Here is a 13,193-nt window from a genome sequence, read left to right on the forward strand (position 1 = left end):
CCCATCAGTCCTCAGTTTGTTCTCAGTATTGAAGTGTCTCTCATGGTTTGCCTCCCTCCCTCTCCCCCACTATTTTCCCCCTTCTCCTCCCCCATGGTCCTCTGTTAAGTTTCTCCTGTTCCACTTATAAGTGAAAGTAGTCTTCTTTTTTTTTTAAATGTTTATTTATTTATTTTGAGGGGGGAGGGTCAGAGAGAGAGAGAGAGAGAGAGAGAGAGAATCCCAAGAAGGCCCCATGCCCAGGATCCAGATATGGGGCTCTCTATCTCACAACCATGAGATCATGACCTAAGCCGAAATCAAGAGTTGGACACTCAACTGAGGGACGCAAGCACCCCTCAACTAGTTTTCTGAAGTAGATGTACCAATCTATGCTTCTGCCAACTGTGTGAGTTCCAGAAGTTTCCACACAAGCCATCATTTGGTTTAATCAGACTTTATCATTATACTAGCTCATCTAGTGGGTATATAGTGGTCTCATTGTGAGTTCCTCCCAACATTTTATTTTGAAAAAATATTTAGGCATATAGAAAAGTTGGAATATTTATACAATGGCCATCCATATGACCATCAACCTAGGTTCTACAATTAACCTTTTACTCGATGCAGTTTATCACATATATATTCATCTATTCTTATTGTGGTTTTAGTTACATTTTCTTGTTGACCAGTGAAGTTGAGTAATGACCACAATTTCCTATGGCTATCGATTTGTATATATTACAAGTTTCTATTAATAAGCTTGTTCAAGCTTTCTTTCCCTTCCCTCCACTTTTTAGCTTGTCTACTATTTCTTATTTATAGGTATTTCTCTCTTTTATAAATATCATTTGGGAAACAAGCCCTTTTCGGGTTATATATTTTGTTTCCTGCTGTTGCTCTAACAATAACTACAAACTTAGTGGCTTAAAACAACATCAATGTATTATCATACCATTCTAGAGGTCAGATATCTGAAATCTGTTTGGGCTACTGGGCTAAAAGCAAATGTCAGCATTTCTGTGTTCCTTACATAGGATTAGGGAAGAATCCATTTCCTAGCCTTTTCCAGCTAGCATTCCTTCAATCATGGCTCCTTCCGCTACATTCAAGATACTCTAACTTCTGCCCCTGCCATCCCAATTTCTCCTTGGATTCTGACTCCCCTACCTCCCTTTTTCCGTGTAAGGACCCTATAATTACATTGGGCCCATCATAGATAATCCAGGGTGATCTCCTCATTTCAAGATCCATAACTCAACCACATTGAAAAGTCACTTTTTCCATGTAAAGTAACATATGCATGGGTAATAGGGATTAGGATGTGGATATCTTGGAGGACGGCATTATTCTGTCTACCACGTATGTTGCAGATATCTTCCACTGCCTTAGGGCTTGTCTGTTTATTCAATTACTGTTGTTTTCATTGAAGTTTCTAGTTTTAATTTAATCCAGTATGTCAAACTTTTCCATTGGTGCTTTTTGTGTACTCTTTAAAAAAAAAAAAAAAAATCTGTGCCTACATTCAAGTCATGCTGATATCCTTCTAGGTTTTTTCATCTGGAATGTTATTGTTTCATTTTTCACATTTAGAACTTCAATCTACTTTGAATAGATTATTGTTTAATATGTGAAGTAGGGGAGGCCAGGGTTCACTTATTTCTGTGTAGATATCCAGTTGCTCTAACATCCAGTGATTCATTGAAAAGAATGCCCTTTCCTCTACAGCTTTGCAGTGCCATCTTTATTGTAAATCAGGCATCTATTTTTGTGTGAGTTTCTGAACTCTCCCAGTAGTATCCACAGAACTTCCTGTGATAATGGGAATGTTTGCTATCTGTCCTTCCAGTATGGTAGGCATGTGGCCTACTGAGCACTTGATATATGGCTAGTATGACTGAGGAACTGAATTGTTGATGTTACTTAATTTTAATTAAGTAGCCATATGTGGCTAGTAGCCACCATATTAAACAGTGCAGCAGTTTGATCCAAGAATCTGTTTGTGCCATAGATCCCTGTGCAGTCTTAATACTCTCTTATTTCTTGTAGCTTTATAATCAGGCCTTACATTTCGTTCTTCTCTATCAAGATTGTATTAACCATTCTAAGTCTTTTGCTTTCCATGTACATCTTATTTATTTATTTATTTATTTAAAATGTTTGTTTATTTTGGAAGAGGAAGAGAGCACAGGTGGGGGAGGGCCAGAGGGAGAGGGAGAATCTGAAACAGGCTCTGCACTGTCAGCACAGAGCCTGGCTCGGGACTTGATCTCATGAAGCATGAGATCATGACCTGAGCTGAAATCGAGAGTCAGTTACTCACTGGACTGAGCCACCCAGGAGCCCCCTCCGTGTACATTTTAGAATCAGCTTGTCAATTTCCCCAAAAACCTTTGTGTGATTTCAGTAAGAATTGCATTGAATTATATAGATTGATTGAGGATAATTGACATTGTCATACTATTAAGACTTGTAGTTCATGAACATATCCCTTAATTTTATTTTCTCTCAATAATGTGTGTGTGTAAAGGTCTTGCTCATCTTTTGTTAAAATTATTGCTAGGCATTTTATGTCTTTTGGTATTATTGTACATCATATTGTTTTAAAATCATTATTTTCCAGAGGGAGGCATATCCTTGGTGTGTTTTCAAGGACAGAGACTCCATCTTTTTTTTATAAAAATTTTTTAATGTTTATATTTGTGAGAGAGAGTGTATGTGTGTGTGAACAGGAGAGGAGCAGAGGGAGAGGGAAACACAGATTCTAAAGCAGGCCCCAGGCTCTGACCTGTCAGCACAGAGCCCGATGCAGGGCTCAACTCACAAACCGCGAGATTATGACCTGAGCCGAAGTCTGACACTTAACTGACTGAGCCACCCAGGTGCCACTGCATGTTCTTATCCACATAAGGATAAGAGGGTTTTGAGGCCTCAGGGGCTCTTCTAGAATTAGTCTTGTCTTTCCTTAGCTCATATATCTAAAGTCTATAGTTCTTGATGCCCTTAAGGTCAACAAGGAAGGAGGCCTCATCCCTGTGGAAGCAGGAACTAGAGTTCACCCTGGATGACAACTGTTAGTGAAAATATGGAGGCCCAAGATGAGAAAGCTCAGACATCTAGACCTTTGGATCCCAAATGCCTTACTTCTACTACCTCAGCTCCCCAGCTGTTAAAGTCTGAGTTGCCAACTGAGGAATTGATGGGGAAGGGACAGAAGTTTGACACTCTGCCATCATACATTTGGTCTGATGAAGATAATGATGAGACCACAAGCAATGATGAGCCGAAGGATGAAGCCCCCCCTGACCGACCATCCTGGGCCAATAAAATTGAGTACCTCCTGGCCCAGGTGGGCTTCTCTGTGGGGCTGAGCACCATCTGGCGCTTTCCTTATCTGTGTTTTCACAACGGAGGTGGTAAGCCTGGGGACCAGGAATCATGGACCCACAAGGGGGTGAGGAGCTAAAGGACTGTCCTGGCTACTCTGAGGTCTCTGAGATATGTAGGGATGGGGGATTTGGGATCCTGACTAGGACGGGAGGCAGGTACCTGGACACCTATGATGCTGGGTGGGTAGAAACAAGATAGCTGAACATTTAGGTTCATGAGCATGGTGGGGGGTAGAAATTAGGCATCTGGGTCTTCCAGAAACTGGGGAGAAAGGGACACCTGGGACTATGAGACGTGTGGAAATAGTTGAGTGTGTCCCTGAGGGAGGTCACTGCGGGGAATGTGTTTTCCTGGACCTCCAAAGAAGTCCAGGCACTGAAAACCCAGGCGATTCTCAGAGCCCCTCCTGACTTCCCTGCTCAGGCACTTTTCTTATCGTCTACATCTTCATGCTGTTCTTGGTCGGGGTTCCTCTTCTATTCCTGGAGATGGCAGCTGGTCAGAGGATGCGTCAGGGCAGCATTGGCGTATGGAAGGTCATCAGCCCCTGGATTGGTGGTGTGGGGTATACCAGCTTCATGGTGAGGAGTCCTGGGCTGCCCCAGCTTGCTCTTGACACCTCACTCCCACCCTAACCCTTGTCCTGGGATGGGTCCCATGACTTCAAGTCAAGTTTTTTCTGTCGAATCCCCTGCTTTCTGCTGGCCTACCTTTCTTCTGTCTCCAGAATTCTCCATGGTCCCTAGGTTTGCTGCATCGTGGGCTTGTACTACAGTGTGCTCATGGCCTGGAGTCTCTTCTATTTAGTTCAGTCTTTCCAATCTCCACTGCCTTGGGCATTTTGCCCCTTACTAAGGAACTCCAGTACTTTTGGTGAGAAGAGAGGGAAGAAAAGTGCAAGTGGGAGGGCTGAAAAAAGGATAGGGAAATGAAGAAGGAACAAGATTGTTGAGAAAATAGGGATGAGCAGGAAGATGATGAATGAGATTGGAAGGAGCGGGTGGAGGTGGAGGGAGATTGGAAGGGGGAGTTATGTGGTCTTGCAGTTTCCTCCATGCCCAGTTCACCTCAGATCCTGAATGTGCGCGGACAACATCCACTACATACTTTTGGTACCGGCATGTATTGAAGGCCACGGATGAAATCGAAATTGGTGGGCTACCAGTTGAGCATCTCAGTGTCTCTCTCTTTGTGACCTGGTTGATAATCTGTATCTCCATAATAAAAGGACCCAAGTCCTCTGGAAAGGTGAGCCACCCTCTAATTTCTTAATCTGATGGACTCCTTTCCACCCAAGACCCCCTAGCATTCTCCTAACCTGATGTCTGTAGGCCTCCACCTTCTAACTCCTCCTAATATGACCTTTGACTCCCAGTAGACTTTGATCCTACTGCCCCAGCTTCTGTCTTTGCTGAACTCTGTTTCTGAATCATACCTCCCACTCAGATGCTGTATGTCTCAGTGCTCCTTCCCTACTTCATCCTTTTCTGTCTCCTTATCCGAAGTCTCATGCTGGAAGGTGCAAAATTTGGTCTCGACAGTTTGTTGGCTGCCCAGGTGAGGTGTCCCCTGCCCTTTAATTCTCTTACCCACATGGGGGTGTCAGGGACAGGATGATTGTTAGTCTGATAGATGCCCTCCTGGCTCCCTCCTTCACCTCTTCCTCATCTTCCGTCAGCTCACCGTTTACCCCTTCTCACTTTATATCCCAGTTTGCATGGTACTTCTCCCCAGGTGCCAGCCCTGTATTCTGTGGAAGTGTGGCGCCGGACAGGGAACCAGATCTTTTTATCCATGGGCCACGGCTTTGGCAGCTTCACCGCAATCAGCTCATACATCCCTCGATCCAACAACTGTGTCCTGGATGCCTTTGTTGTGGCTCTGCTCAACCTGACTGCCTCACTGACTGCCATGGTGTTTGTATTTGCCATAATGGGCCACTTGGCCACAAAGAACAACGACAAATGTTACCTGAAGTGAGCCCAATCTTTCATATGGAGATCATCAAAAAGACCAAAGTCTTAGAAATAGCCCATGGAATTCCAGTCTAGGCCCCCATCCCTCAGGGTTGTTGGCTCAGTCAGTATGGGACCCTCAAACAGGAGCATCCTAAACCTTAGAAACACCTGAATCGCTCCAACTCTCTTTCACTGCTGCCTTTCTAAACTAGTGAAGCCCCAAACTCAGAGGTTTTCGATGGTGTGTTCACCCTGTTCTTAAGTGGAGATTGCCATGGAAAATTAGGAGAATAGCTTCAGCTGAATCATTAGACAAGAGGCAAAAAAAAAAAAAGGGGGGGGGAGACCCATGGCACCACCAGAGCTCCCAGAGCCCCTTCCTGATTTTCTTCTCCTATAAGATTCATTCTAAAAAATATTCATGAAACATGTATAAAACATCTCCTATCTGCCAACCGTGTTGAGTTCTGGAAACACAGCCAATGGTGAGGCAGCCTACCATCTCTGTCCTCAAGAAAACCACAGTCTTTTGAGGAAGCAGATACTAAACAGATAACTACAAAGTAGATGATAACTGGCAGTAGGGATGATGAGGAGACACAGAAGAGCAAACCACTAACTTCCTGGGGGCAGTCAGAGAAGACTTCCCAGCGGAAGCAATCCCGAGCTGAGTCTGTCTCCTGACAAATAACCACCATTAGCATTCTTTCATAATGTTTCCCATTCATAGACCTACATATAAAAACATACCATTAAAAAGATTGGATCACACCAGGCTACTTTGCTGCAGCTTGTTGACTTGCCCTTATGGAAATAGATGTTGAATCATTTTCCATGGCAGTAAACAGAGTTCAGGGAGCTGAGTAAGGATTTGTAGGAATTTGCATATGGAGAACGATATAGTGGTAGCATTGGGGAAGACTGGCTGGATCAGAGTGGGTGGTGCTAGGCAGAGAGAATGTCACGTGCCAGAGATACTGAGCAATGGGGAGCATGGCAAGTGGAAGAGGTTGAATGATCGAGTCCAAAGTAGAGAAAATAAAGAGTTGTATGTTAAGAGATTGGAGAGGCCAGCAGGTCAAGGAAGTTGAGAAGCTTTAATGTTCTGAAATTGTATAGTAGGAGGTATAGGCCCTAAAGCCCTGCATGACCCTGTAGGAAACACCCTTCAGGTCTTAAGTAGAAACTCTGTGGCCTCTGGCAGACACATTATGAAAGTAGGTGTCAGGCAGTGAGCGCTAGGACCCTGGAGACCCAGGTTTCAGTGCAGGCTGTACTTTAACTAGATCAAAAACTCCAGGCTAGTGGTTTTCCTTCTCATGTGGAAGATAAGAGAGAAGTTATCTTAAAGGGCCAAATGGTTTTATGTGATTCCACCCCTCTCCCCAGGAATGTCGAGACAGTGATGAATCTGATAGTTACCGGGGTGCTGCCTCCTGAGGCCCGGCCCCCAGACAGTCTGTATTATGATCCAAGCTCCATCTACTCCGAATGGTTCAAGAACCTTCCTGAACAAGTGAAAAGCATGATCCTACCCCATTTGTCCAATTGCAACTTATCTGAACAATTGAAGGAGGTAGGTAAGGGTTAGGAGTGGGGTCCAAATGTTCCCTTCAAAGCCCCTGGTGCACCAGAAACTTCAGCTCTCCTGAGGTGCCTCTAGAATCCAGAAAGGCAATTTTCAGCAGCATCCTGGACAACCAAGACCAAGGTTCACAGTATCCTTTTGTGATAAGGCAGGTGGAGCCTCCGTAGTACCAAGCATCGGAGTTCATATAAGCCTGTTCACCCCAACCCCAAAGAGTTGCCAGACCAGCAGCTCTCACTGAAGGAAACCCTCAGCCTCAGGGCTAGAAGAGTTTAACAATGTCCATTGGCAGTGCTACAGATGGTTTCCTAGGGGAGGGGACGGGAATGCAGGTAGGATTCTACAGAATGAGTTCAGAGCCCCTGCCGCTCCTCCCTTCGCTCACAGGTTATGGAGGGCCCTGGTGTGGCCTTTGTGGCATTTACCGATATCATCTCTTTGTTTTCTGGATCCAACTTCTGGGCCATCATCATCTTTGTGTTGCTGGCGAACCTGGGGCTGAGCACCATGATAGGGATCATGCAGGGCATTATTACCCCTCTCCAGGACATCTTCACTTCCCTCAGGAAACATACAAAACTGCTTACAGGTACTCTGACCTATGACCCCACTCCCACCTGTGACCGTTGTCTAGCTTAACCCCACTGGGACTCTTCTACAACCTAGTTTGAATTCTGACCTTGATACAAATCTATGTTTTCCTGCAGTGGGCATCTGTGTGCCTATGTTCCTGGGCAGCCTCATTTTCGTGAGGCCTTCTGGCAGCTACTACATGAACTTGCTGGATGATTACTGGGCATCTCTGCCCCTCTTCTTCATTGTCATGTTGGAGAACGTGGCCATGGCCTGGATCTATGGAGCCAGGAGGTGATGTCCCAAGCCCAGGATGTCCAGCCATGCACCCACACAGCTAGGGTCCCTAGGGAGTGTTGGCCCCTCTCACTCTCACTACCAGGTCCCTGATCCCAGGGCTTAGGGTGAGCCCCCAGGAGGGTGGAAAAGAGGAACTCCCGGGCTGATGCCTGGAGAAAATAGCTATAAAATGGAAAAGCAATGAACAGACTATATCAAGTCCCAGCAGCTCCTGAGCCCTACTGTTAACCAGGGTAGTGTGGGCATACAGTCCCTCGCTTCTCAGATGCGCACTGGACCAGCAGCAATGGCCTCACCTGGAAGTTTATTAGAAATGAAAACCCCTGGGCTCTACCCCAGACCTTTGAATCTGTATCTGCATTGTAACAAGAATTTAAATTGTCTGCACATTAGCATTTGAGAAGCATTGTATAATCCAAATGTGGCAGCATTTCTAGGTGATAGTGGTTCTTGGCATCAGTTGCTGATTCAAATACTCTCAGATACTACCCAGAGTGTGCCCAAGGGGCAGGCAGGTCTTGTGACCCCTGGGGATCCTGGGATAAATGAGACTGAGTTTCTGCTCTTAGAGTCCCAAGGAGACGTATGTAAGCAGATTTTGAGGGCAGGGTAGTAAGCCTATGATAGAGGCAGCCAAGGGCACTCTGGGAACACAGATACTCTAAAGAAGATAGAGTCAGGCAAGGAGGGGATGCTTGAACAGAACCTAGACAGATGAAGGGGAGTTTGTCAAGGGAAAGAATAAAAGGGCATTCTAGGCAAAAGGAACCCAATGTACATATATGTTGGGGTTAAGAAGGTGCGCCAAGGAAAGGTGGATATGTGGGTTTGAAGAAACTACATTTAGGAACTCTGCTTTTATTCTGAGGATGATGGAGGAGAGAAATGTTTTGTTTTAATCCTGAGGCTGGGACAGAAATCAGACTGAAAGGGGATGAATTAGAAGAAAACTGTTGTGGAGGCGAACAGAAGCATTTAAGAAATGTGAAGCTCTGTCTCCCGGGCAGGGTTTGTACTGACCCCTCCCCAAGGCTGGGAAAGGCCTGAACAGGCCCCTCCAAAGTCTTGTGGCCCTTCCTCCCAGGTTCCTTGCAGACCTGATTATCATGTTGGGCCGTCCCATCTCCCCGATCTTTCGCTGGCTGTGGTCCTTTCTGTCTCCATTTGTGCTGATAGTCCTGTTTATAAACACCCTGATTCACCTGTCTCTGAAGAGCATCACCTACTTGGCCTGGGACTCCAGCATTGTGAGCCTCCCTCTCAGACCCCAGACCCCGTAGGGAGTGGGTGAGGACTTTTTGATCTTCTCTGGCCTCTAGGACTATGTCGCCTCATCCCGGGTTCCCTGGGGATCCAATTATCTAGTCTCTTGCCTTGGTTCATGTCCTACCCCCAACCTCTGTAGCCTTCCTCTTCAGAGAAACTGGGATTCTAAACCTTCCGTTTCTCCACAGTCAAATGAGGTGATCCGAACTTATCCGTCATGGGCTAAAGTCTTGCTCGTCATCTTCATTGTCATCGCCATCTTGCCTGTCCCTGCCTACTTCCTATACACACTCGTTGATGTGGCTTTTCCAGTCTCCATGATTCACAGTAAGGGCACAATTATCTTCAAACCTGAAGCTAAAAAGAACTCACTGAACCCCCGTTCACGGCTTCAGGTGAGGCAAAACCAAAAGAAGGCTAATAAAATGGATAAACAACCAAGGAAAAACCTCCCTGCCATGTGAGTAATTCATCTTGGAAATAAATACTTGATTTTATTTGGCAAAACATCACTTCTTTTTCAAAGTGGAACTCCCCAGTTGGCAACTTGACATTAGAAAAGGTAAAATTAGCAATTACTAATGTAACTGGACCCAAAGATGTTTTGTTTTCCTGGATCGGGAAGGTTTTTCTGGCCAGATAGAGGTTAACACAGCTGTCATTCTCCGCATCTCCTATACTTTCCCTCACCAAACACATAATAATGGTGTTCTTTGACTTCCAGTATTTGATTGATGGTGACAGCTGACCCCCTACCTCTCCTAGCCTGCCTTCCTCTTGGAATTGGTGCTTGTCAGGTCTGATCCCTGCTAAACTAAGGTAAAAGTGGTGCTAGTACCCATGGAACTTTGCTTTTGTCTTGAAAAAAATAATGCTCAGCTCCCACTCTTGCCTTCCACTGACTTTGTTCAATTCACATGCTAGAATCCCAGGCCCTCTCTGCCTGGCCCTTCCTGTAAGTAAACAGATAAGGGACAGTGGTCTCAGAACACCACTGATTATGGCAAAGTGGTTAGCTCTCTGCTCATTGGCAGCTTCCTCATGTCTCTCATAAGCAGTTGGAATAGCTGATCACTTTACCAAGTCTACCAAGGAGCTTAAACCTGTACCCAACAGTGTATACTTTTCCTAGGGAGGTCTAGGAGCCTGGAGGAAGGATATTTTGTAGGGAATGAGGGAGACCGTAGAGGCTAACTGCAGAGTTTGAAGACTCAAGGAGGAATTCATTGAAGGCAATGTGACAACAAAATAAGACAAGCCACTCCATAGATTGACACCTAAAGTGTAACATCAAATATATTAAAACAATCCTCTTTATTTAATTTTTTAAGTTTACTTTTTATTTTGAGAGAGAGAGAGAAAGAGAATGCAGGGGAGAGAGAGGACCCCAAACGCTAACAGTGCAGAGCCTGAGGTGGGGCTCGAACTCATGAACTGTGAGATCATGACCTGAACTGAAATCAAGAGTCAGACACTTAATCAACTGAGGCCCAACAATCCTCTTTAAATTCACAGATGAGCTTAGAAGAAATTAAGGGTAATCAGAAGTTAAACCTCAGCTTGGGGCACCTGGGTGGCTCAGGTCATGATCTCATAGTTCATGGGTTCGAGCCCCGTGTCAGGCTTTGTGCTGACAGCTCAAGGAGCTTGGAACCTGCTTCAGATTCTGTGTCTCTCTCTCTGCTCCTCCCCTGCTTGTTCTCTCTCTCCCTCTCTCCCAAAAATAAATAAACATTTAAAAAAATTAAACCTAAGCTTCAGCAAGAGTTAAAGCTAGCAACTGCCTTGGGACAATTGCCACTCTAGGATGTTAGTGATTTGGGATTTAAAGTTGACTAAAGAACTTGGGTTCATGAAAGAAAAGGAAATCCCCTCACACAGAAAGCTGTGAAAGGGCTAGACAGCAAAAAACTATATGTCTTGGTTCTGTCTCTGATAGCAGGCAAATAATGTATTTTTTTTTAAGAATTTGTAACCCAAAACTTCTCTCACATGGGATTTTGGTTCAGAGTCACACAACATGCATAGTCTGAAAAACCCAGGTTGAGATTAATATAAAAGGTGCCAGTGGAGGGGCACCTGGGTGGCTCAGTTGGTTAAGCGTCTGACTTCGGCTCAGGTCATGATCTCATGGTTTGTGGGTTCGATCCCCGCATCGGGGTCCGTGCTGACAGCTAGCTCAGAGCTTGGAGACTGCTTCCGATTCTGTGTCTCCCTCTCTCTCTGACCCTCCCCTGCTCACGCTGTCTCTCTCTCTCTCTCTCAGAAATAAATAAAACATTAAAAAAAATTTTTTTTAAAGGTGCCAGTGGATAGCGCCTTGCCCCCAGCACCTGTCATAAGTAAATATACATAATCTCTGGGGGAAACACAGCCTCTGCCAAGCTCCACAGAGTTCCATGAACATGAGGTCACAAAAAGAAATCACAAAACATGCAAGGAAAAAGGTACCCTAAGGGAAGATTAGTAGAAATAACAAGGAGCAGAATTAGACCTTCAAAAACCTAGTGTAGTGGAATTACCAGATACATAATATAAACTCAATATGGTTAATATACTTAAAGACAAGAGAGCCAGACTTCAAAACAAGGTACAAAAGACTCTCAGAAATGACCAGGGTATTTGTAAAGGAATGAAAAAACTTTTAGAAATGAAAAAATCAGTGATTAAAAACATCAGTGGATGGGTTAAATAACCAATTAGAAAACTAGGAAGAGACAAATGGAAAGAAATTACCAACAAGGTAGCACAGAGAAAATATAGTATTAAAAATGTGAGATTAATCATATGTGGAATTTAAGAAACAACTGACGGGTCACCTGGGGTCTCAGTCAATTAAGCATCCAACTTCGGCTCAGGTCATGATCTCACGGTTCATGAGGTCAAGCCCCGCGACAGGCTCTGTGGTGACAGCTCAGTGCCTGGAGCCTGCTTCGGATTCTGTGTCTCCCGCTCTCTCTCTCTCAAAAATCAACATTAAAATTTTTTTTTAATTCTTGGTATATTAGGGAAATTAAGCTTTTTGTTATAAATGAATGTTTTATGAGTTTGATGCCTTTTAACTTCATTTCTTATTATTTTGCCCTACAGAGATGTTTCTATTATACAGTCTAACTTACCAGATTTTTTTTAATGTTTTATTTATTTCTGAGAGAGAGAGAGGCAGCGTGAGCAGGGGATGGTCAGAGAGAGAGAGAGAGAGAGACAAAGAATCCGAAGCAGGATCCAGGCTCTGAGCTAGCTGTCAGCACAGAGGCGGACGTGGGGCTCAAACCCACGAACCATGAGATCATGACCTGAGCCAAAGTGGAGCACTTAACCGACAGCCACCCAGGCACCCCATCCAGATTTTTCTTTTATGGATTCTTGTTTTTATGTTATTCTTTGAAAGCCCTTCCTGGTGCCAAGATTATAGAAATGTTCACCCATGTTGCTTCCTAGTGAGTTCTGTTTTCATTTTTTACATCGTGATCCTTGAACCATCTGAAATGTATTGTGATGTAAGGAACATAATCTTTCCCAGGTGCCAATTGTTTCAACCCAATCTCTGAATAATTCATGTTTTGTCCACTCATTTGAAATTCTGCCTTATCATCCGGATTTCCATCAGTACTGGAGCCCTCATCTACCCCTCTACACGTCTACACTTTGTATTCTATGCCATCAAGTTACTGTAAACCTCCTCCGGAACCTCCCTGTTTTAGATGTGGAAGCTTTATACTGTGTTGAGTCTTTATTGGCACAGTGGCTAAGAGCGTGAACGTTAAAACGGGTGAGGCTGAAACGGGCGCCCCCTCGGTTCCTATCTTGCCTCTCCCCTAACTAACCTCAGTCGGCCAAATGTGTTAACCATGAAGTCTACCAGCCAGACTAAATCGGCTTGGCAACCGGTGACGTCACTCCGCCCACTGCAAGGCCGAATCTGGCAGGTAGCTGGTGACCCCGGGCTCTTCCCCAAGAATTAACTTGGAGAGATGACGCTCCAAGGAGTAAGGGATGGAGGCGGGGTGGGGAGAACCGATGGTGCTCACTTCACACTTAAGCATGCAGCTCTTCGGGTTTCTGAGCTCGGAACCGCGGACCAGGCGTCACTCTAGAGAGATGGGGCCCAGACACAGGCAGTGGGGCTGGGGGGGGGG

The 13,193-nt window shown here is 45.0% G+C and overlaps 1 protein-coding gene across 4 annotated transcripts in view; it reads left to right on the forward strand.

Moving 5' to 3' along the window:
* LOC144217762 (orphan sodium- and chloride-dependent neurotransmitter transporter NTT5-like) overlaps positions 1-9,551 on the forward strand; it is a 29,119-nt gene extending 19,568 nt beyond the window's left edge. For 2 of the 4 annotated variants that reach the window (XM_077747446.1, XM_077747445.1), the window contains exons 2-12: positions 2,988-3,395; positions 3,793-3,950; positions 4,097-4,242; positions 4,416-4,617; positions 4,816-4,926; positions 5,104-5,345; positions 6,717-6,903; positions 7,303-7,504; positions 7,623-7,782; positions 8,873-9,035; positions 9,243-9,551. In XM_077747446.1, the coding sequence (XP_077603572.1) occupies positions 3,044-3,395; positions 3,793-3,950; positions 4,097-4,242; positions 4,416-4,617; positions 4,816-4,926; positions 5,104-5,345; positions 6,717-6,903; positions 7,303-7,504; positions 7,623-7,782; positions 8,873-9,035; positions 9,243-9,518 (2,199 nt within the window). In that variant the 5' untranslated portion in view covers positions 2,988-3,043 and the 3' untranslated portion in view covers positions 9,519-9,551. The remainder of the gene's footprint in view (positions 1-2,987; positions 3,396-3,792; positions 3,951-4,096; positions 4,243-4,415; positions 4,618-4,815; positions 4,927-5,103; positions 5,346-6,716; positions 6,904-7,302; positions 7,505-7,622; positions 7,783-8,872; positions 9,036-9,242) is intronic. The other 2 variants (XM_077747447.1, XM_077747448.1) reach the window with 2 other exon arrangements.
* Positions 9,552-13,193: the final 3,642 nt, after the last annotated feature.

The sequence above is a fragment of the Crocuta crocuta genome, unplaced genomic scaffold, assembly GCF_008692635.1.
Source record: "Crocuta crocuta isolate KB4526 unplaced genomic scaffold, BGI_CrCroc_1.0 scaffold334, whole genome shotgun sequence".
NCBI classification, from domain to species: domain Eukaryota; kingdom Metazoa; phylum Chordata; class Mammalia; order Carnivora; family Hyaenidae; genus Crocuta; species Crocuta crocuta.